The sequence below is a fragment of the Apodemus sylvaticus genome, chromosome 20, assembly GCF_947179515.1.
Source record: "Apodemus sylvaticus chromosome 20, mApoSyl1.1, whole genome shotgun sequence".
Taxonomy (NCBI): Eukaryota; Metazoa; Chordata; class Mammalia; order Rodentia; family Muridae; genus Apodemus; species Apodemus sylvaticus.
Genome location: NC_067491.1, coordinates 26,644,291 through 26,670,425, shown reverse-complemented (window position 1 = coordinate 26,670,425; position 26,135 = coordinate 26,644,291). Strand labels below are relative to the sequence as shown.

Below are 26,135 nucleotides of genomic sequence, written 5' to 3'. Positions count from 1 at the left end.
TTTTTTATCAGATTTTGCTCCATCTATGCTTAATTCTGCTAAGGTAGTCCTAGCTATGCCCCCTTCTCTGTACCAACTAAGTAGGCTCTCACCTCTGGCTCACCAAGCAAAATGGTTGATATACTTGAGAAAGCTGTAGGGTGAAAAATATCATCAGAATTAATTTTTGAAATCTACGATACTAGCAACCAACTGGAAAAATGCCTCAGACTTTACCAAAGTTTGATATTCAAGTAATCATCATTTCATGGAGGGATGAGCTTAGAGACCCTGAGACCAGACCAAAGTAGAGCATCCAAAGTAATTAATTCTAATCTTTGTCTTAAAAGGACAAAATTTACACTAATGGAGAAATTAGTTCTGCTCGGAGTACTCCTAGTTCAATACAGAACACTGTGCTCAGTTTGATGAACGGCTCATTGCCACACTATGAAATAAACTCAGGAGAGGGACTAGGCAAAGATGATCTGGAAAGCAGAACTAGTGAAAAGGGGAAGCTATCGTTTAAGAAAACTATGTCCGTCCACAACAAAAAGTTAAATCTTTATGTATCATTTCATTACTATACAGATTAGCATTTTAAGATACGATATGTCAGATGAGATGCAGAACACTTGTGCCCAGGAGATATCACTTGATCACACTGATCAAATTTTAGTTCTTTTCTCTTGTCATTTGATCAAGTTAATGAAACTGGAGATCGCAGAGTGGGTTAGACTGGATTTTCCTGGTTTCTAATCCCCAGGAAGTACAATAATAAATATTATTGCTCTAGAAAGGAGGGCAGGACTGACTAGTAAATACCATCAAGCAAATACTTCAGTCCAACACAGGAAAAGAATAAAATCTTCTTATTCATCTCTATACGATTTTGGCTTATCAGAATACATAGAACCTTGTAGTCACTAACAAACAAACAAAATCAGTGTATCTGTAGTGAATAATGTTCAGTGTGTTAGCGTGTGTGGGCTAGCAGCTGCTTCTGTGGTGCTTAATAACCCATCACCACAGTTGGTGAAATATTTAGTAGAGCCAGAGTTTCCAATTGTTGATTAAAAAATATTATTGATGAAATTAAAATACACATTGAGAGATTGAAATAAATATCCTCCAACCCTGGCATTCATATTTCAAAGGTATTTTTCTAATGTTTATTTAAATATCAAACCTGGTATCCTAAAGATACTTCATATTATTTTAATAATCCCTATGTATAAGAAACAAGAAAATCACTAAGGGACAGTAGAAAAACATTCCAGTGACCATGATGATCCAGTGAGTCAGAACAAATAATACATTTGTTTCTTTATAATTTCACCATTATGATAGGTGCCCCATGAGCTGCAAGAAAAAAAGGTGGGGTAACAGTAATAATAAATGATTATAGCAACAATATCAATGCCCTGTTCCTGCCTTCCCTTCTGGAGATCTCATACCTAAGCATTTGAAGCACTTCTGGTTTGAGTTCTATGTTTAATTTCTAAAAGCACTGAATAAAGTTCCTATGTTCTGTGTTAGATTCCTTTGTCTATGATAGGGAGGGGCTAGATGACTTAGATACATACATATCTTCATCATCACTTCTCAAATATCTTGTGTTTATGTTCATAAACTCAGTAACATACTAAGCACCAGAGCATGCATGAATCTGCAGTGACCATCCTCTCTGCTGGCCCCCTCACCATCTACCCCTGCGGTCATGCTTCATATAGTCTCTCTGTGCTCCTCTGGGTGAGATGGGACCTGCTGCTACAGAGATGATGGATGAATTTTCAAAACATGACCTTCCTTTGTTTGTTTGATGAAGTAAAAGGCCGGATTGAACAGGACCTAGGCAAGAAACTATATTATATTCTAGGATTAAAAGGTGGCACCAACTAAAACAAAAAGTCAGTAGGAACTCAAGGTCCTTAGTTCTTCAGCCAAAAGAAAATTTACCCTGTCAAAACAATGAACAAGCCTACAAAAGTCTCCTTCAGTTGATCTCCAGATAAGACCACACCCCAGCAAACCCCTTGACTACAGAATTATGAGACCCTAAGCAGAAATTTAATCTGTTCTGCACTCTGGCTGTTGGGAACTGTGAGATAACAGGAACACATTCTGTGAAGTTGCTGAGTTTGTGTCAATAGTCTCTCAACTGTGGAAAACTAACATAATGAGATAACAATGGAAACTCAGGAAATGGACAGCAATGCTGGGTGAAAGGGAGGACACGGGACTGAGACAGAGATGTGCAACCATCATGCTCTGAAGATAAAAACAAATGGCTATGTGACTTTGAATTGAATATTACAGAGAATGTAAGTTGAAGAAGAGCCTAGGATATCAAACTTTTATGAGTGGAATGCCATTATCCTAAAAGAAAAAATTAGACACATGTCATACATGCTCATTTTAAAGTCCTCTCCTCTTAAAGAACAATTTTCAAAACAAAAATCAGCTCAAGAGATGGAGTAATTCTCAGCCTATAGCTTGTTGCCTAATCAAGCAATGTCAGCCTCTCTTTAGCCAGCAGTCTTGTCACTTGAAAACTTTTAATTGCCCTAGCAAACTCTTGCGGGTAGCCTATGGAGCCAGTATCCTTTCAGTCACACATCTCTATCTCTAGGACCCTAATTTAACCTCTTGCTTCCTGTTGTTCTATTATTCACTGGGCGAGCCTAGTCATTTCATTTGATTTTTCTGTTATTTCATTTTAAGCGGTGGAGTTTAAACACACTTCACCCCTGGTAGGCTCATCCTAGGCAGAAATTCACAATGTCAGAAATAAAAGGTAGGAAACATTTAAACCAATGATCACCAATGATTGGTTGATTACCAAGAGGAACCAATGATTGAAAGTGTAAGATCATTTTTTAACAGGGGCTATAGTCAGTGTACATGCTGACACACAGCCGTAACTTGGATACCGGATATCAACAAAAGAAATAAAGCAACAACAACATAGGGAAGTGCTATGAGATGTAAGAGAGCTAAAAAGAGAGTTCCTGAATGTCCCTATAAATACATTAACAAATAGGACAGCTGTGAGCATCGCTAACAGCTTTAATCATTTAAATCTAACATATTGCAAAGAAGCAGTATATAAAAGTAGAGGAAGAAATAAGCAACAAGTGGTATTAAAAACTGTACAGTAATGGTAGACGGGTGAATTTAGGAAAGAACATATATTCATTTTGGGAAGGAATGTGTTAATTTCTTAAGAATTGTCAGTGGTATTCATTCCCTTTATTCTACACTGAGGTAACATGTGACTCCTAAGGAGGATCCAAAAATGTAACATGCTCTTGAGATAGACATGGAGGTGAATGGGAAGAGAGTACCTAATCTGAGAGATAGCACAACAAGAAAACAAGCTAATCAATTGGGATATTAAGCCATGGGTTTTCTCTATGGTGCACTACTGCTATCGCTGTAGGACAGAGCATTATAAAATGGGGGAGCATGAGCTGGTGAGGTGGCTCAGCTGGTAAAGCAACTGTCTGAAAAGCCAGAGTGCCAGAGTTCAGATCCTCAGAACCTAAGAAACACCTGAGTATGATGACATGACCAGTTTTTTCAGTGGTCGGGAGAAAAGAGGTAGACATAGACAGATCCATGGAAGGTCCTGGGGCAGTCATCCTTGCTCATGCAAGAAAACTCTGGAAACATCCTGCCTCAAAAAGTAGAAGTCACATAAGTGCTTCTAAGTGGGTGCATAGTACATGTATACATTTAACCACACATACACCCCACACGTAAACACACTCATGCACATGCACACATACACACTTTAAAAAACATGAAAGTAAAAATTCTTTATAGGTTGGCTTCTCCGAGGTCACAGTTGTAAAGCACAGAAATATCAAGGCAAAGACCCAAGGCCCCTTGGTTTAGACCTGGTGTATCCACCATTCCTCATCAACACACTACAGTAGAATAATGACCAACAACGAGAGAAAGTAGAGTTCCTGAAATGAAACTGATATAACAAAAATTGATTCTCCTGCCCCCACAGACATGAGAATAGAATGGCTCTTCTTATAAAGAGGGTTTAGGAGCTAAGAGTTGAGTAGATTGTAAGGTGAAAGGCCAAGGTTACTTCTAACAAGTCACAAATATTAGCACTGGACTTACTTCATGCCAACTACAGTGCTGCTTTCTTTACATCACCCATTAAACCCCCATTATGGACCCTTGGTTATAGGAACTCCTGTAATTCCTAAGTCTCAAGTTCAAGAGTCAAGCAACCTTCCCCAGGATTAAACCATCAATAATGGCAGAACTAGGCACGGAGCCCTAACCATTTGCCACCTGATCCTACATTCTTAACCATTTCATCCTCTCAAATCCAGGACCATATTTACATAGATTGGACAGCTCTAATTATAAAGTTCTTTCTGCTATGTTACAGGACCTCCAACTGACCTTTCCAGAACCTTTTAACTTCTAGAGAAAAGCAGGTGTGTCTGGCTAGTCAACAAATGGCATTAGCAAATTTGGGAAACTTGTCACCTGGTTCAAAGAAAACTAGGTATCTATTTTAAGATGTTCCCTACAGGGACAAATGTTTAAGCTTCTGCTCTTTGATGAGATGCCAACTAGAATATTAGAAAACCTACAACTCAACATCCATTACACAGAAGAAAGGACACAAGATAGGGCTGAAGTTTAACCTGGGGATGAGAGGTCCTGAATAGCTACACAGCACTGAGTACCATGATGAAATCAATGCCAGAGGTAAGGGAATTCTGGTACCAGAAATAGAGGGACAGGAGGGAGGGTGGATAACACTAGTACAAAGAAGAGCAATTCAAAACTGAAAACAGCAGAAGCTAATTTCTTAATAAGCACCACATATGTTTCTAATGGTTCAGTGATTTCTACTCTGGTCCTAAGTACACAGCCTTAGCATGCATACTCGATGATAGGAAAAAGTCTAGGGATTTCAAGGGTTCTCACTGGTCACTGGCTGGCTTGGCCAGGAGAGTACCTCAGAAGCACATCAGCTGCCTACCTTCCCCAACAGAGACAAAAGGAGAAAATAAAGTAGCCTCTGTGCTTAAATGCAATGTCTTAACAAAAAGACCAAGCCCTCTCATATTAAACACAACACTAGAATTTCTTTATATTTAGTTACATGTTTTCAATAAGAAAAGGCAGTGCTGAAGCCATGAGGATCTTGAGTACAAATAGGACAAAATTATTTGTTGACAACAGTCATTTTTGGGCCGCTGTTCTCAATTATAAGCCTTTGAGACAATGTTTAAGTCATAATCATAGTCTGCAAATAACATATTTACTGGATGAGAATAATAAAGGCCACATATTAGTACCTTTAGTCCTGTGTGATGGATCAATAGACATTTTTCATATGAAAGAGAACAGGAACACTTAACTAACAAGGCCTGAAATAAACAGTGGCCTGCCTAACATCTCAACATACCTCAATTGATTTTGCTTCCTGGCAGCCAGGTGTCAAGACTTAATGTAGAAACTTGACAAGTCAGCCAAGTTGCCAGTGACCAGAACCAACAGAACGGGCTCAGCAAAATAGGAAATGTAAGTGTAATACCTCCTCTTGTCCTGTGAGCAGAGTATTTTCCAAAATGACTCCTGACTCGAGAAGAGACACTTTCACACGGTACTGACTGATGAGTCCATTTGGTTGCCGAGGTTTCCTCCAAGTAATTGTTATTTCTGTGGCCTCTACCTCTGCAATCTGTAAATCAAACACTGCTCCTGGAACTAAAAAAAATGTATTTTAAGGTACAATTAGAAAGAGCAAATACATTTTCAAATGCAAAATATTCCCTAAGTCCTTAGCCCATGATATTAGATGTATAAATAGCTCTGGGAAAATTGACTAGAATAATTACTAACATTAAAAATTAACTAGGCAAAAAAATTCCTTAAATGCAAGGAAATTTAAAACTAATACCATGTGCATTCCCAAAATATGAGGAACAGGATAACACGGAGTCATTTTCCCAAAGAAAATGTAGTTACACTATTCGATCAGACCACATTGCTGAAATAATTTCTTGACTTGAGAGACGCTCAGGGCAAGGCAGGGGTGAGTTAAAAGTACTTCAGCCTGACAACCTGAGCTTGAGCATTTCAGCTGAATCCACAGAACTCATTATGAAAGGAAAAAAAGACTCCTGAGTGTTGTTCCCTACCCTCTACAATCATCATGGCATGCGCAGACTCCAACAGTTCATATAACAACAACAATCTTCTCAGAGAAGCTCTTTATAAATAATTAATGTCTAGTCCAAACCTTGAAGTCTTTATAAAAATTAAAACAACATACCCAAAACTAGTATCAGGCATGCTCAGTATACAATGAAATATAGTTGACACATGCAATTGACTGTCTCTTAATTTAGTACATGAACTTGTGTGAAGACTCAGGTGAAGTGTGTCTGCTGAGTTTACAAGTTAACCATGTGAGACCAACTTTTTAGGTGTCTTCATTTTTTCGAAGTGGGGGAAAAATAGGAAAAGCAATCAACTGTTTATGTAAAGCACAGAGTAATCAAAACAAGATTTTTGTATAATGTAGCCAAAACTGAGATCTAGACAACCCAGTGAAGATAAGGAACCAAGGGTAAATAATGCTGAGAACTTCATCATGTTTGTCCTCCCGCCCCTTCCTCACCTATAGGATACAGAGATTTTATCCTTCCTTCACCCCCCAAAAGGTTACTGTAAGAATTCAGAATCAAAAGAGCTTCTAAGCTACAAGTTTAAAAAAGAGAAAAATAATATAAAAACATCTCCCTTTATGGTCAAAATAGAATAGCACACTAATTAATTTCCTTTAGCCATTGCACAGTGGGCTAGGGCTAGCAAATTTCAGTTAGAAGAGAGGCACACTGCAGGAAGAAACAGAGAAGGGTGGGAGGACAGGGGAAGAGAAGGGGGCTTGCGGGACTTTCGGGGAGTGGGGGGGCTAGAAAAGGGGAAATCATTTGAAATGTAAATAAATTATATCGAATAATAAAAAAAAACAAAAAACAACAACAACAACAACAACAAAAAAACAATAGACAGAAGCTGAATATAATGTCACAACTTCCATTAAGTGTCGCTATAATCAGAGAATACATTCATATCTAATTTAAACACATAGTATGCTCGAACTATGTAGCTTTTGATCCCAAAGTATTGTTATTCTTTGTCTCCATGAAGTTATCAGTACAAAAAATCACCTATATGATGTAAAAATACAAATATTTCTAATTACTTATTGACTACTTTATGACTGAATTCTGGTGGTGAAGATTCTAGTATCTCACATGGACAAAAGCTGTAATTGAAAGTGGGAGGGAAGTCCAAGGCCATTTGCTACAACTTTGAGTCTGTAATGGAGGCTAGCTCTTCAGATTCCTCTCTACACTGATGTTCAGATCTGAGGAAAGCATAAAATTTGGTCTAAGAAAGATGTTAGGGAAATAGTTCCTGGGTAGGACCTGATGCTCCGCGAGTCACACATCAGCCGAAATGCACTTGTCGTTATTCTAGGCACCTGTAAACACGAGGAAGAAGCACAAAGCCCTTTCTTCCAACAGTCCCCCTCTCATAGAAGTTGTATCTTACTAATATGATTGTTTCTAGCACTTACATGTGATTGTTGCTATCAATGTGCTTACCTATGTGCATTATCCAAGGATAGAAAGACTATAAACAGAGCAATAGACACAGCAAAACCTCTCTTTTCCTTCTTCTACACATTATTTTGGCATTGCTGTGTAGCAAAGACCTTAGACAGCATTATGTGATACAAATCACAGAAGAGACCAGGCCTTTTTTCATTAATTTAAGTTAACATATAATTCACAACTGAATTTTTTTTAACCAGGCCATAAGTCTTCTCCTTGAAATATAAATGAATTGTCTCCCCTTCTTCTTCTTTTTGAAAGCATAGTAGAAACACATTAAATCTATCAATACCATAGAAAAATGCAAAAGGATTATTACTATCTCTTAATATGTTAGCCACAGTTAAGAATAAGAGCAGACAATTTTACGTATATTCATCCACAAAACTTAAAAAGTACATCATGATAGCAATGTAGCCTATTGTAATTCAAGTAAAGATTAAGGGGCTACTTTTTTTCAGACTACAAAAAACTTAGTGGATGAAGGAATTGGAGCAGACAGCACCATTTTTTTTTCTCCTTAGAGAGAGACTTATCTTGTATCCCACACACTCTTACAGAGAAACCAGAGACGTGTGGATTAGGGTGATCCTTTTAAGATCGATACAAAATTAAAGAAAACTAAGCATGCAGGGCAATTATTCACAGTGCAGAATCAATTCTGAAGGAGTTAGCAGCAGAGTCTGAGTCATTTTCAAGACAATGTATTTGTAAGTTTCATGGACAAACAAGAAATAGTACAGACACAAAAGTAATATGGGTAAATTCTGGATCATTTGAAGGTTTTAGAAAAAAAGCTATTAGAAGAAGTGAAATGGGATGATCATATTGTAGCAAAAAAAAAAATACACGAGGAAATTTTATCCATAATTAGATCTAGTCAAATCAAACTTCTATTTTAAAAAGCTTGGAGGGAACCTTAAAATTAAAACCCACTAAGATTCAGGAAAAAGACAAAGTGATGAGACTCTCCATGGTTTGCCAATAATTACATGGTATATGGAACATTGGCTGTTACTAAATTACCATTTCCCCTCAATCATCTCTCTTCATGCCTAAGTAGATAAGCACTCAGTAATCAAAGTGATGTGTGTATAAAAACCTTAGGTGTAGATCTTGTAGAACTAGTATAATAATAGCATAATTTTCTGATAACCAAATCCACTGTGGACCTTGAGAGTCTGCATTAATGAAATTAACCACACTGGGATGTGATAGATACAGCATTCTCTAGAAGAGGTCAATCAAGCATGCATCTATGAATACTTGAACATTGGTAAGAACCCTAGTTATTTTTAAAGGTGATAATTATGGAGAAGTAAGCTACTTCTAATTATTTTAAAACAGATCATTAAATTCGTTTAAGATGTGAGGCAGTGGATAAATAATGTTAATTAAAACACAACACACCTTTTTATAATAGTAAATGATAAAGAATGAAATTCAGATATCAAATTTTACTTGACAGTAGCTAATGCAATGAGCTATTTCATTGCCTCATGCATTTCCGGATTTTTTTCCCCTTGGTTTTTCTCTGTGTAACAGCCCTGGCTGTCCTGGGACTTGCTCTGAAGAACAGGCTGGCCTCAAACTCACAAAGATCCGCCTACCTCTGTCTCCTGAGAGCTGGGATTAAAAGCAATCATCACCATGCCTGGCTTGTTTCAGTAGTCTTTTGTGGTAAAATTTTAGTTATTGGGAGCAAGATTAATTAATGTCAGAAGGTGAAACATTCTACAGTTGTGAAAGCATCAAATGAAAGCCTTTCCTTCAGCTGAATGAGTGGTCATGGAGCCCCAGGAAGCTTGCCTTTCCATGCTTTGGTCGTTGGTGGCTACCCTCTCATAGCCTCCAGAGTGCAGTCTCTGAGATAAGCAGCTGATGGAGATAGTAGGATAAAATGCAGGACAAACTGCTTTCCATATTCGACAAAAAAAAAAAAAGAGTCATCTATTCATGATAATTTGGTGTACAACAGCTAATTTGAAAAATCTACAAGAGGGTGCTTATTTATTCATTTGCTGACTAAAAAGTGACTAACTGAAGGGTAATATATTTTAAGGGACAACCAATCAAAGCAAGGTAGCATTATTGTTTGCAACATGTCATCTAATTCTTAATTTTAGTCAAATGCTGGAGAGCAAACTCAATAATAAGGAATCTTTTTTTATTTGTCTTGCTTTATTTCCATAATGCAGATCAAACCTAGTGCCTAACACCTGCTAAGCATGCACTATGACACTGACCTATATCCCTGCCCAGACAATTATCTAAACTTATAGACTTAAGTTTTAAAGTCCCCCAAGAGAGACTTGAAAGCAGGCAAATGTTCGAAATGCATTGAATTGTATAATGAGACTAGAAAATAAGGCTGGCCAGATGGCTCAGGGGCTAAAAGCACTTGCGAATAAGTAGAATCACCTGAACCAGATCCCAGACCAAAGATAAAAAGAAAGAGCCAGAGCACACACCTGCAAATTGTTCTCTGATCATCTTCACACATGCCCCTTGGCACAGAGGCATGCAACACGCAGCGCGTGCGTGCGCGCACGCTCACACACACAAACATGCAGCACACACACACAAACACGCAGCACAGCACACACACACAAGCACAAATATACCAAATAAATAAATGTTTAAAAACAATAGTTGGTCAAGGAGTTCTTTGAGTAAACCTCTGCTGTGTTTTGTAGCCATCCAAAAATGCACTTAGCATTGTGGAAAATGCACGAAAGGACTTTTTGGAGAAAACTTTATGGAAATTACACAAAGCAAAGGCTCTTTAGACAGGGCAAGACATTAAAATTTCATCATCAACAAATGAAATCCTTTCCCTCATGTGTATACATTCCCATTTTAATCCACTTATTCAAATTATACATATGTATAGTATACATGTGTACACATAGATTTTTCACTTGAAATGGATAAACTTAATGTTTTTGACAGTCACTGAACAACAGTGTACTGAGGTTTCATTTTTTTCTTTAAAGGGACAGATGGATAAAATTTCCTGATGGTTGCTGCCCTCTAATGGTCTAATTCACATGTGATAATGTAGGGAATGAGTGCCCGACTGAATAGGGTAGGTAGGTGTATGCACATATTTGTTTAAATGTCTTCTCGGTTACTGTATGTTAGCTACCACACAAACCCAGGGAACTTTGTCTAGTGTTAGTTTATTCTGGAACATGGTGGCCTTTATGGCTGTATTGTATCTAAACAGCAATGAAGGCATTGAGCATGTTTAGAGTGAACCAGGAAAATGAAAATCATCCTTTAGCAATAGGTTTCACCCAAAATATTGGTGCTTAAAAAGCATACTTATGATTTCTTGAGATACATTATTTTAGATGATCTGAAAATACTGAGAACTTTGTGTTTTGTCCCCACCAGGAAGCCTTAGCAGTTCAGAAAATGCCTCCTCAAAATATGTTATTCTGGGATTTCTCTGGAAATTACTTATGTGAGAAAACACATTCAACATCTGCTTAATACTGCAGCTAAGCTATGCCCCGTTCGTTGAATACTGTAGTTAAGCATTGCTAAAACACCACCATGACTCTGCCACAGTGAACACGGTCCTCTTAAGTCCTGCTCTTGAGTCCTTTCCTTTATGAAGCATGCTGCAAGATGGATATTCTAGAGAACACGGACTCAGAATAATGTAGGTAGTTACTTAACAAGGAAAATAATGGGATTTAAGTACACAGAAAACAAATTCCTCCTTAAAATTACATTTGCCAACTCAATAAAATTCACAAGCATTTCAAAATTATAGCATTAACCCTATAAAGGAGAAAGTTCTTACCATCTGGGGGAGTGAATACTGAAAGATTTGACTTGGGTCCAACCCCAGCACTGGTTTCTGCAGCAACATAGACATCGTACATTGTGAATGGTGTGAGATGTGTAAATGTAAACCGGAGGTCTTTTGTACTATTATCCAAAATCCTTCCTGCAAAAAGCAGAACAGACCCATATGTTTGATGGGTGTTTTATAAAATACCCAATCATTTCATATCAAGTACAGAAGCAAGGACAATAACCAAATTATCAAGCAAACATTTTGTTATTATACATGAATACATTGAAAATTATTTGCTTTAATTTTATACAGATTTAAAGAGTAGAAACAACATGGATATCTTTGGGTGCTTAAAATAACATTTTTCACATTAAAGAGTCCTCTTGAGTTGCCCTTTTATTTTTAATATACTTAAATGGGAAACAAAGGCAAGAAATACAGTTCATTTGAGATGTTGTTTGCCTGACACACAATGCCCTGGGTTAGATCCTCAGTATCTAATGATGATGAGCATGAAAGGTGTGTATGTAATTCAAGATCTCAGAGCTTGGAGGTGGACACAGGAGGGACAGAGAGCACTATTTTCCTGACTCCTTCTATAAAGTCCTCAGTCTTCAAGGTCATGTCCACCAACCTCCGTCGGGCTACTCCCTTTCCTTCTGCATATGGTGTACCTCTTAACTCAACACTAGCATTTTAGGGTGTGGTGATTTTAATAGCCTCACAGATAAAAAATTAATTATAAAAACATGTTACATAGTTTTCTAATCATAAATATCATCATTACCAGTAGCTACAAAAAATGCATTATCTGATTTTCATGCATCTCCTGACATGGGTTTCTGTCTGAACTCCAGTTACTTGTGGACCTGAGGCAACCTCACTTTCATTAGGTCCACACGTCAAAGGGTCTTACTGCTGGCTGGGTTTTTACCTTGTTTGGACTCTCTCCACTAATGCCTACTCCTTATCCACTCCATGCCTTTGCCAGGACCAATTGGCTCACCTAAACCTTCAGTGTTGTAAAACTGCTCTTGCTGATGGAGGGAGAGAAAGTCCATGCCTTCCAGCTTCCATGGAATTGATCCTGCCCACACTCAAAATGAGACCTAAACTGTGTCTCAGCTTCCATAGGCAAGTGGACTTGCCTTCCCAATGATGGACTTAACGCTTTCACTTCAGACTTTGAAAACCTTCTGTCCCCTCCTCAGCCTCAGGTAATGGTCTTGTTTCCCATTACATTGAAATACTTAGATCAGTAAGAAATTGTCTGCCTGAACAATCCCTCTAACAGGACACTGCCTTACTACAGTCAAGTTATACTTGTAGGTTAATCCAATCCTTGTGCTTAGGAAAAAGACCTTACCTCTACCACCAGAAGCAACTTTTCAACAAAGCTTATGTCAGTTTTCCTTCTGCTTCTCGTTTTTTAGAAACTTACTAACATATTATTCCTAATAAAAATATAATATTCAACTCTGTTTACTCCCAGCCCTACTTCCCTCTCGTTTGCATTTTTAATATTCAAGCTTCTGATTAAAAGAAGGTATATGTTATCCAAGAGTTGAAAAATAATGCCTAATAGAAGAGATGTGTGTGAGTGTGTGATCGTGGTGTGTGTGTGTTTGCACTAGGGCATAAGAGATGAATGATCTTTTACTTTTAGGACATCCACATATTTCAGTTTGTTTGTTTGTTTGTTTGTTTCAAGACAGGGTTTCTCTCTGTGGCCCTGGCTGTCCTGGAACTTATTCTGTAGACCAGGCTGTCCTCGAACTCAGAAATCCACCTGCCTCTGCCTCCCAAGTGCTGGAATTAAAGGTGTACGCCACCACTGTCTGGCTTATTTCAGATTTTTAGAAGCAAAAGTTACTTAGAAATGAGTCTACTCACATGATGCCTACCACAGACATTTCACAAAGAAAGGATTTGCAACTTTTAAGAGGGTGTGTGTGTGTGTGTCTGTGTGTGTGTGTATGCTTTCAAATAGACAAGAATATGAGAATTTATGTTATTTGGTCATTGCTTGAATTAAACTTTGACAGTAACTCTGGGATGCCATATTCAGTAAAAGCTAAACAAAACAAAAACTGATGATTTACTTCCTGCAGAATATCAGAACTCTGATAGTTACCTCTGCCAAGAGGATGCTCAAGTCTTCTTGTTTATAAGATGGAGAATTTTTTACCATTTAAGGCCACCAATAGCATTTCGAATAACCTTTGCACAACAGATTAAGGCTCACAATATCTTTGCACAGAGTATAGGCAGTGTGTACAGAGAGCACTGGTGATTATAAGTCAATGGTTTTATCTAGATGGAAACCTGATTTGTCACAGTCTAAACTTAATGCTCTCTTGGCTATTATTTTATCTGCATGTGAGTCATAGATGAATGGGAGTGGAAAAGCCATGCCTCTGATGTCCGCTCCAGTTAAAGCCCACTGAAGAATACTCATTTACGGTTTAAAACAGAAGATCTAAAAAAACTTGATATCCTCATTAATCTATTACTTATATCAAGTTAGGGTCTTTTAAGGAATTCATTTCTTTTCAGAGTTGGAAAATATCCATGTATTTAATAGATTAGTTCTAAAAAGTAAAAGCAAAATTAACTGAGTCTTACCTGATGGCCCATATAATTCAACTCTGTAACTAAACTTTCCTGTGACAATTGTTGGTGGCTCCCACGAAATTGAAAAGGCCTTTCCTGTGACATTGCCCGTTATACAGTTTTGGGGTGGTCCTTCAGGCACTGAAATTATTGTAGAGAGATGAATATATAATATATATGAAGATATACTCTTGTTAAAAATAAGTAATACAATATGAAACATAAAAATACACAAAATACAATAGATGTTTATCATGAAAAAAAACAGAATAGTCTAGAACTAAACACTTTGAATAAAACATATGAAAGGATCAGATTAATCTCTTTTGTCAGTTTTCTAATGTACCAGTATTATATCTGATGGTGCAGTTGTCTTTATTCTACAAAATTTTATAATATAATTCTTGTCAATATCATATTGTTCTAATGTAGCTATATGCATATTACTTATGTATAGTCATATATAATATATAATTCATATATTCAGTGTGTATATATTTATATATAAATATATATATTTCAACTAATGTGGATAGTTGGCATGAGAAACAATTTTTCTCTGGTGGACATGCAGGTGGAAAAGTCAAACTTTTATGTTTTCACATCAGTATTTATCTGTGTTCTAAGAAGAAGTGTACAATGTACAGATAGAAGATTTTAATATAATACTGGGAAGATAAAAACTAATAACATTTAAATTTTTAAACATATTAAATGAGTTTGTATGTATTCATTTGTTTTATTGAAATAAATGGCGCTGAATATTTACTCAAAGTTCTCGTCCAATAAGTTTCTTTTTATATCATTTCCATGAAATGATTTTGTATTATATAGGGGATAGAAAAGAAAATATCATTACAAAGATTCAAATATAGTTATTTAAATCAAGAAAATTATAGTTTCATACTAACATGTGAAAGAAAATAATAGAACCTGACATATATGCCTTTGGGTAAAAAGATAATGTTCTTTTGTAAAACTACCTTACATATAACTTTTATATCCTATGTATATATGATACTTTTTTGTTTACTGCATTATCAGGTTCATACAAAGTTCATAATAGCAATACTAATCTGCCACATTATATGTTAATAGCCACATAAACATGTGTATAAATAAATTATACTTAGAAATATGATGTCTTGGGGATGAAGAGATAGCTCAGTGGTTAAGAACAATGACTGCTCTTCTTCCAGACATCCTGAATTAAACTCCCAGCAACCACGTGGTGACTCACAACCATCTGTAATGGGATCCAATGCCCTTTTCTGGCATGCAGGTGTACACAAAGATAGAGTTCTTCATATACATAAAATAAACAAATAAATCTTTAGAAATATGACTTCTTAAAAGTTAATGATAATAATGATGTATAATTGCAGTTCTTCAGTTCTTAAATCCCAACACATAGGTCATTAGACTGCCTATGTTTCTAAGTACAGTTTATTTAATATATGTATTTATGAGGATTCTAACATAATATGACAGGTTAGTATTGATATTGTAAACTTAGTACGCAACTGATATTTCAAAGAAAAAAATCGCTGTTCATAAAAATATGAGTAGTTATTGATGCTGTAATATTAATCAATATTGGCTCTGCTGTTTCAGGTAATATCTTGTAGCTCTGGTAATAATAATGTCAGTGAGGAAGACAATACATAGATAACTAAGTTTTGTTGGAAAAGCATCGACAATTTGAAGAATTAAACTGGTCATGAATTAATAAATGTCATTCATACTATCTGAAGAATCCACTCTCTCAAATATCTTTTTCTTTTAGATGTTTAGTTTAGGACTGAAGATATTCCCAGTGGAAGCCCATTATCTATTATGGCAGAAAGTAAGGTTAACCACAATAAAATATTCTATGGACAGAATGAACGGTTATTCTATAAATAACTTCATCCCATTTTCTCTTTTTCTAACAAAAGCAAGCCATACCTGATTCTGGTGTCCTAACAATGGTACTATCTATATATCCTGCTTCAGTCGTAACCGCTGAAACTTCAAAGAGATACGTTGTGTATGGTCTCAAGCGAGTCACCACAAAGCTGATGGGCTCTTTCCACACAGAACTGATCTTATTCCGTGCCAATGTGCTGGATAAATGTGTAGTACGAAGTGTAGGTGTAACTCTACCAAGGGTTGGAGAGGGGCTGGTGGTACTCCACAGAAAAGAGTCACTGTTCTCCTAGTGAAGGAAAGAAAACCAGTAGGAAACTCACACGCTAGCCGTAGGTAGACATAAGAACACTACCTATTTATTTTCTTTATAATATAAATATTATTTCTTACTGTGTGTGAAAATTTTAACAAATTAATTTTCATAAGAAGCTAATAGATTTTTAATGTCTATAACATTAGGACAGGTGCTAATGTCTATTATAGAAGGACAGAATATATCTACTGTATTCATTATACTTCAACCATGAAATCCTACATAGAGTTTAAAGTAGGATAAAATGGAGATAAACCATCAGCTAAATCATCAATGAGAATTTTTAAAATTTATGATAGCCCAATAGAGCAAAAACCCTAAGATAATTTCAATCTGTGTTCTTAACTGTTTCTATCATTTTTAAATCATAAGTACTTATTTAAAACAAAACAAAAACAAAAAAATCACCTTTCCAGATATTAGGATACATATGAATGTGCATGTGTGTGTATTCAAAAGGAATATATTTGAATTGAAATATTTTGGAAGCAAAATATTTTTACACTTCACTAAACTATTTAAAACAAAATAACATTGTTTGGCTGTTTCTCCATCAGCAATAATATGATTTAAAAAAATCCCAAAGGTAACTTGGGAAAGCAGGGTGTGAAAAAATATCATAGGATCTCTGAAGGTTTCACATCAATGACAAAAATATATATATTCCCCTGCAGGTACTATGCTCTGTGACATAAGGACTTTTGGTCTCTATACCAGTAGGGATGACATGTATACACCTTGGCAACTTATAAAGTTTCCTCCCAACCGTAACATCCAGCCTACCACATAGTCTATGCCCACCTCTCATTCCTCCACTGCCAAACCAATGCTGCCCTGGAGATATTCTCTTCCCATCTGTAATTCGCACCCCTGAAATAGTCAGTTTCACATAGCATGATGCTATAGGCCAAGAGTATAACTTCTAAAAATATGAAAACTTGAAGATGTAAACGAAATAAAAATTTTGACGTGTGACATTTGTTACACCACACTCACGTTACATTCAGGTAATTTCCCAGACAAAATGTCCTCTACTCTGATGGAGACATCCTTCACTACTATGCCACTTCTGGCGTGTTTGACACTGATCTTGAAGCCGGTGATTTTGCCATTCGGTTGCCGAGGTAAATACCAAATCAAGTTTACTGCAGAATAGTTGAGAGCTTCCACTGTGAGGTTAACCACTTTACCCGGAGCTGGAAGTAGGAAAGAGTTGGAGGAAAGGGGAAACCGTTGTAAATTTCAAAATGCTGCTTATGTTCTTCAGGGATATTAAATTTCCACCTGATGTGAAATGAAATAAGCAATATCTTCAATAAAATCAACTTTCTAACCAACTATGTATATATATGTGTATATGTGTGTGCTTATTTGTTTCACCTTAAAATGGTTTACAAAATGTGTTGAACCATGTGTACATATTTCAGAATTATTGGTCCATTACATCTATTCATTCAATGAGCATTCAAAAAACATACAAAACTATTAGATTAATAGTTTTTTATGAATAAAAAAGCAAGTACAGGCTGAAATTTTACCTCCTTAAATATTTTAGAATTATGTAGGCATTGTAGAAGTTGGGGGAAAACCTCAAAATAGTAGCCAAAATACCAAAAAACCATATTCAAACTCTCATAAATATCTAGTGCCTAACACCAACTAGACAGAAAATCAATTGATAGTTTATGATTTTTGTATTTTGAGTTTTATATACCTTTTCCCCAAATTTCTTACTATCAATAATTATCTACAATGATGATCTCTGTTTAGTTTCTGTAACAAGCATATTACATCAGAATAAAAAGAAGTTCTTCACATAAAATAGGTTTGCAAATAAATAATGAAGCTCTTTCTGACTGTAGAATAAAACACAAATGCTTGAGGTAAGACTACATCCAATAATAATGGTGACTAGTATTAAGATGTTAAAAGGTTAAAATTTTCATTATGCCTAAACACACCAAAATCTGTTTTGTAAAAGAAATATTCAAGAATCTAGGTCCCCAAAAGAAAGATTCAACACAAGTTAGATAGTTAGAATGAAGAAAGTATAAGCCAAATGAATTTTAAAAATAAAAGTAAGCTAGTTACTAAGAATCGTTACTAATAGATAAAATAATAAGTGGAAATTTTTCTTAAGTAGAATTCATGAAATGGAGTTAAAGAATTTGTTCAATATTTAATATTTAATTTATTTTAGGGTATATAAAATACAAAAAATAAAGGGGTTAAGACCGTTAAAACATTATACTGTGCAACTGTAAAATTATTTCTTTTCACAAAATTAATCCTTTTTAAAATTCTCTCATTGTGATGATGTGAGTATTCTTGTTATATTCATATACCAATGACAGATTGCACACAGTCACATTTCCAGCCAGTCCTTAAAAGAGTTGTAAAAAGCAGAGTCTCTCCTTTAATCCCAGCGCTCATAAGGCAGAGGCAGGAAGAGCTCTGAATTTCAGGTTAGCTTGGTCTACAGAGTGACATCCATGAGAGCTAGGGTTACACAGAGAATCCTTGTCTCCAAAAACCAGTAGGTAGATAGATAGATAGATAGATAGATAGATAGATAGATAGTAGATAGATAGATAGATAGTACATACATAATACATACATACATAATACATACATACATACATACATAGAATTGTAAATAAATGATTAAATGGAAACAATTTATAAGGTAACCCCTTTTTATTACATTCTGAAGCTTGGTTTCCAAGCCAGAAAGCCATAAGCATTAATCAAATAACAAAATGTTAAATCTTTATGACTGCCTCTCTTTAAATATTCTTCTTCATAATTGTATATATCAGCATGCCATTATTTATAGATTTTCTATACAGAGAAACCATGATCCAACTATAGGTTTACTATAAAGTTCCAAAAGTCTTACATATCAAGATTTTTCACCAGTATATACACAGCTTTTGTTTTTGTTTTTGTTTTTGTTTTTGTTTTTGTTTTTGTTTTTGTTTTTGGTGTTTGGTTGGTTTGTTGGTTTTGGTGGTTGTGGTGTTTTAGGTTTTTGTTTTCTATTGTTTTGTTATGTTTTGTTTGCTTCATTACTATTTAGACATTGAGATATAAGTTGTCCCCTTAATATTTAAGTCTGAAATAAATTATATATTTACATGAAAAAAAGAAATTTCCCTAGGGAGTTAAGTACTGTGTTTTTAATGTTGGTGGACAGAATATTATTCATTCAGCTTGGCTTCACTGATTAATTTGTTTGTATTTCTCTTAAGACTACTTTTTTTCCAGCAGAAAACAAATTTCTTCTCATTTGATAATTACACGTTCAATGTGTAGAATTTAACATATCTTAAACCAGCAATTTAATTGCTGAATATACTACACATTTTTTCTATACTGACTATTGTATCCTCTTGATCTACCAGGACCCAAGCCCAATTATGCAAAACGATTGGGAGAATTTTACTTCTGCATATATTGAATCTATAATGAAAAAAATACATAGACATTACTGTATAATCTTATAATATACCTGGCATATTATTTCACATATTTGTTTATCTTATTTCATTAGAATATAAGATACATGGTAAATATTTGTTAACTGGAGAAACTATTGTCTGACTATTTCTCTTTATATTTATTTGATTCTAATGGGGTTAAAAGATATTTCGGGCATCTAAGGAGGAAAAGAAAATACATTGAGCAGCAAGATTTGCAGAGTGGGTTAAGACCCTGGATACAGCTCACAACAGTACTGGCAGGAGATGCTGGCAGACTTAGACATTACTTGGAGGAAGGAACTTGAAGCTGACATCAAAGTTCTTCTCAGGCACAGGAGGAAGCGACCTTCATCAACTGTTTGATGATGACTGAGCCTTACAGACTGATGTGCTGATCACTGAAGTCTGTATGTTCCTGTCTGACATCACAAAATGCTTATATCACCGGTGCTGATGGTGAAAGAGATATAAGCTTACATTGAAAAAGCTGATCTGCATCTCTAGATTGTCACAGGGACGTACATGCATGGGAAGAAATATGGATGAGTCATCAGTGTACCCAAATATCCACAGAGGTGTATTATGTCACCCACTTGTAAGTCCAGCAGTCAGAACACCTATGAGGAAGGTCCTAAGTCTAAGGCCAACCTCGGTGGCCTTAAGTGACTTTAAGGCTAGCCTAGGCTACAGAGGAAGAACGTTCCTTAAAATAAATAAGTTAAATTAAACTAGAGTGGTTTGCCTGAAATAATAGTAGATGTTTTTTCATTCTATTTGTGTGTATGTGTGTGTGTGTGTGTAGGTATATGTGTGTGTGTGCATGCACCTGTGCGTGTGTGTGTGTGTGTGTGCACATGTGTGTGCATGTGTGTGTACTGTGTGTGTGTGTGTATGTGTGTGTTTTCTAATGATGCTTAGACAGAAAAATTTTTTCAGAGTACTTTTACTGTCTCAAATAACTAAAAGGATTTAAATGGCCATTTTCAATCATTTTATACATTTTGCATCATATTTTCATTACATTCCAATATTTCAAATGATTAGCACCCATGATTAAATTAATTCAGAATTAATGATTTAGGAAAATTACCACTTTCTGCAGTTTGAAAAAGAAACGGGTCACTAAACACTCCAATGCCAGCGCTGTTTTCAGCAGCAACCTGAAACAGATCAGGGGTTCCATGTTCAATTTCTTTGCTTTCTCAATACACAGAATTCTCAATAATGCAATGCTCACTTCACCACAAGGAAAGTTCTAAAACAATTTTCCTGTGATTCTTACAATATTACCCAACTGGAAAGCAACATGGTGGGGGTGGGGGTACATGTCATGTAATCGAACTAGACAGTAGTATGGCCAACATCCTTTACATGAAGAAAAAAAAAACTGGATGAGAGAAAAGTCAGTAGGCATGGCCATGTTCATACAAGAAATAATAATACAACATGAATTCATTTGAAATACATGTTCCAAAACTCGGGCATATACCAAGTATATGTACTATTCATAAGACAGGCTATACATGTGACATCAGACCTTAAGTTTCACACTCTATATAACTGAGCAAATGTGGACTCAGAAAAAGTGTAAGTGAAAAATGAATGTGCTTGATTAACAACATAGAGTGCAGAGTCAGAATTCAACAGGCACACAAACAACTTCTTATTTGCATGATTTAGTGATCCAACTCAATAGACAGAGAAGACACTGAATGGCTTTGAAACTCCTAAGCTTTTACAAAATGCATGAGTGGAACCCTACAATCTTACAGTTCTTCCACAGATGGAAAACTTTAGGCAATTTGCCCAATTCTTCTAAGGCACATGTTTTTCTCATATTTGACTGAGAATAATAATTTACCTGTGTCACAGAGGTTTTTTTCGAGACTGAAATAAGACACATAGACCACTTTACAGGTTTTCCCCATAGGTGTTAGTTATACTGAAGATATCAAATGTACCATGCCAAATTCCCCCTAGGAATTCATCAATGGCTAACATTTATTTGAGGAGAGCAAATGTCACAACATGATTTATGAAGTGTGAGATGAAACATAGGCTAGAGGCTTTTTAATAAGCCTGAAATAAGAGAATTCAGAGAAATAAAACGCAAACTCATAAAAAGAGATCTAAGCAGAACTAGTCTGGGCAAATTGACGTTCTCTCAACCATCATTTCTTACATCACATTAACTTTAATATTTATTTATTATGCCTAGGTATATATTTTATGATACAAGTTAACTTAAATATGCATGTATTTGTAGAAAATATGTTTTGGAATTCTTAGGTGTCAAAACCCTTCTTGCAAAATATCTCCTATGGTGTCTTATCATTAGGAAAGGACACCACAGTTAGTAAGGCCACAAAACAGCTTTTACAAGTTTTCTTCTCTATGATCACTCATTTTCAAGACTCAAAGAAAAGATGCATGTGTTAGGGCTGGCGAGACCCTGGCTCCAGATGCATATGTAGCAGAGGATGGCCTTGTTGGACATGAATGAGAGGAGAAGCCCTTGGCCTGTGAAGGATTGCTGCCCCAGTGTAGAGGACTGTCAGGACAGGGAAGCAGGAGAGTTTGAGACAGTGAGCAGGGGAAGGGGAGGGGATAGGGAGGTTTTGGAGGGGAAAGGAAGAAAGGGGATAGCATTTGAAATATAAATAAAGAAAATATCTAATAAAAAGAAAAGAAGGTAAGAATGTTTGCCCCAAGCCTGACCACCTGAGTCAGAACCCTAGAACCCTTGAGGTGGAAGGAAAATTAAACTTCCATAAATTGTCCTTTGACCTCAACACATGAACACTTGTACTATGACACACATGTCCCCAAGCAACACAGTAAATAAATAAGTAAATAAATAAATAAACATTTCCTAAAGAGAAAAGATGTGGGTTTTTTTTTTTAAGTTGGAAACAGCATGGAGCCAAAAAGATAGCTCTGTTCTTTACCTTTTTATCTTCAAATATCATAGCTGTTCCCTATTTGTAAGTATTTTTATTTAATCCAACACAGTATTGCTTTGTGTAAGTTCATCTTTATTTAGCATTCAAATAAAACATTAAATCATGAGTACTTACCCTTTTGTGTTTCTGAAAGTAGGTGATACGTTAAAATATTAAGAGTTCAGTGAATCTTTGTTGAGTGAAACAGAATTTTTAGTAAAATCGTTGCTTCAAAACTCTTTTAAATCTATTATCCAAAAGTTAAGTAATGTACATCCGAATGCAACAGAGTTAGAAAAATAAAATACCAATGTTTAGTTTAAGTCTAATTTAAAAAAAGCAGTATTTTAGTCTGGGATGTGGATTAGTGGTTGAGCATTTGCCTAACATGCAGAAGGCTCTGGATTCTTCTATCTTGCACAGCAAAACATTTAAAATAATAAATAAATGCTATGTGATATTTTCATTCTCTATTTGCTTTCTTTGGAAGATATTAAGCTAAAGTTTTCTAAATGAATAATATGTAAATATTTGTCTATCTATAGAGAAGAAAACGATTATAATACTTCACCAGGCTTTGCATATGTGTTTGAACGTTGAGCACGTGATAGCTTGTCACTCTTCAGTGGCTTAGTTCATTCAACTAGTCGACTTACAAGGTTGGCGAAAGTCTCACTTTCCTCATGGATTTACTATTTCGATACTCAGTATCCACTCACGAAATATTTACCTTAATCTCATATGTTGTTCCAGGGTTTAGGTTGGTGAGAAGAACCTCCAGACTGTCGGGCTTCGCCCTCGCTCGTGTATACGCTGTCTGCATCCATGGACACACTTCCTTGTATTTGACAACGTAAGCTACGATTCTCCCATTTGGGTTAGGAGGAGTATTCCACGAGAGAAGAATCCCAGCAGAGCCAACTCTCTCCCCGGCTAGCAAGACTGGAGGCCCCGGCTCTATTTTTAAAAAATTCATGCTATTAAATGATCAAATAAATTATTCTATTTCCACCAAAAAAGTAAATTTTAAAGTATTTTTAAAGGTAAACGTTGAGTTCCCAGAAATCAGTACGAATGTATTCTCCCTACAGCGGTGAAAGAAAAAAACGAAGACTAAGTAATCTAACAGATTTTTTTCAGTAACACCACAAACATTCTTTTCCAAGAATGTACAAAATGGAATGCTATAAAACACTAGATGCCAAACATACTTTTGATGCCAAGTCCTTTTTTTTTTTTTTTTTTTTTTTTTTTTTTTTTTTGAGAGGCTTTATTAATGCAGGGCTCACCTGCAAGAAGTAGGAAAACAAGAAACAGCCTTACAAACTGAACGGGTTTTTTTTCCCCCTGGTTCTGGAAAGACTCAGTGAAGCAGTATTCGGCAAAACCAGAAAGGGGAAGTGGGAAGGGGTGGGTGGGAGGACAGGGGAAGAGAAGGGGGCTTACGGGACTTTCGGGGAGTGGGGGGCTAGAAAAGGGGAAATCATTTGAAATGTAAATAAATTATATCGAATAAAAAAATTTAAAAAAAAAGAATCATCACTGTTCTCACAACATAAAAAAAAAAAGAGTATAGTGAGTTTGTTTTCTTGACTCCAATAATCCAAATGTCACCATTAACAGACTCTCTAGTCCACTTCACAAACAAAGATGATTATCTTTTCTTTTGGAAAGTGAGGGGAACAAACAAGATTGCCAGCAGGACACAAACTGTAAACATTTTCTTCATTTTCTATTTCCATTTAATTATACTCACTTCACACACAGAGAGCAAACACTGCTGTTGTAAATATTTCTAGCCACCAGAGTCATAAGGACTACTAAATACATTTAATGCAAAGTAAGTTCAGGGACTCACTTGACACATTTGTTGCCAGGGTTCTACTCACGGGCGAGCTGTATGTTGTAGCAGAAATTGAAGAGAGCGTTATATCATACCCAGTGCCATCAAAAGAACCAGAAACATCAACCTAGAATGCCAAAGTTACATACTGCATTATTTCTGAAAAGGGAGTTAAAATAGTCAATCTAGCATCATTTACAGTTAATACTTTTTTACATAAACTGTGCTGTACAAAATAGCAAACCCAAAGTTGCATATCACTATAAAATATGAATTTGTTATATAACTGTTGACTAATCTAAAATAAAATGAGAGCTTAGGAAAATATCCTGGGTTATCAGACTCTAAATCAACATTTCTACCTATGCCATCGCTTTGTCAACATGGAAACACTAACATCTTCAAAACATCTACAGCCTATCACTGCAGTCCCTTATTTTTAAGAGAACATGTAAATTACCTGTGACTCTGAAGTTCCGATGAGAGAGAAAAAAAGAAAGAAAAGAAAATCCATCATTATTACATTTTTTTTCTAGCAGTACAATCACATTGATGGCTCTAGAGAGAAATGTTGCCTGCATTAATGATTTAAAGTCAGAACCTCCTGGCAACTACACAATTAATGAGTCTGGATTACTCAATAGCTCTGCCCTTTCTTTGTTAAACTATTCATGAACTCTTGGATGGATGGCTGTAGGTTCAGTACACACACACACACACACACACACAGAGAGAGAGAGAGAGAGAGAGAGAGAGAGAGAGAGAGAGAGAGAACCTCAGCATGCTGAAACTTACTAATTTGGCATTGATATGCTTTTGTCTACATCTTATGCTTTTAAAAACTTCTCAAGGAAAAAGTTTCCATAGTTTAGGAGTTTCAAGCAGGAATTTCCTGCCAGGACCAAATATAAATGCATGCAGGCCAGACAAGTGCAAGAATGAAAACTATACCTGACATTCTCCACCTCCAAGATCTGTGATAGCAGCAAAGCCACAGCCAGGAATAAAATCCACTAGAAGCGTCTCCCTGTGGCTCCTGGCAGGCTCCAGGGCAGAAGAAAGCATCTTGCAGGCATAGTGAAGTCTTTGTGGTTTTCAGGGTTTTCCAGTTCTGATATTGAAAATTAGAGGTTCAAATACAGTTTTTCTTAAATGGTCCAAAAAAATGAAACTCTAGAGCCAACTGTTGCATTTTTATTTTTTTAATTAATTAATTTATTTTTACGCTCCATATTTTAATCCCTCCTCCGTTGTCCACCCTCTGACTGTTCTATATCCCGTATCTCCTCCCCACCCCTTCTCTATGCGGATGTCCTCCCCTAACCCCCTGACTTCCACACTCCCTGGGACCTCCAGTCTCTTGAGAGTTAGGTGCATCATCTCTGAATGAACACAGACCAGGCCGTCAACAGGGTCTCCCAAGCGACGTTTATACACAGATGTTAAGAAGGTGTATCTTCAATGACATTTACTTTCTTAATTTTTAAATATAATTATAGGAGCTAACATATGAATTTATTTTTGTTCCTAGGATATTCCTTGGTTTATATAACTTGTTGCTTAATTTGCTT

General features: G+C 36.0%; 1 protein-coding gene across 1 annotated transcript in view; it reads right to left on the bottom strand.

Moving 5' to 3' along the window:
• Ptprq (protein tyrosine phosphatase receptor type Q) overlaps positions 1-25,081 on the bottom strand; it is a 205,250-nt gene extending 180,169 nt beyond the window's left edge. The window contains exons 1-9 of the mRNA XM_052165264.1: positions 25,025-25,081; positions 24,580-24,691; positions 23,452-23,678; positions 20,870-20,939; positions 17,294-17,493; positions 16,021-16,270; positions 14,086-14,214; positions 11,464-11,610; positions 5,558-5,730 (exon numbers count right to left, since the gene is read on the bottom strand). Of these exons, the coding sequence (XP_052021224.1) occupies positions 5,558-5,730; positions 11,464-11,610; positions 14,086-14,214; positions 16,021-16,270; positions 17,294-17,493; positions 20,870-20,939; positions 23,452-23,678; positions 24,580-24,691; positions 25,025-25,081 (1,365 nt within the window). The remainder of the gene's footprint in view (positions 1-5,557; positions 5,731-11,463; positions 11,611-14,085; positions 14,215-16,020; positions 16,271-17,293; positions 17,494-20,869; positions 20,940-23,451; positions 23,679-24,579; positions 24,692-25,024) is intronic.
• Between the last annotated feature and the right edge of the window lie 1,054 nt (positions 25,082-26,135).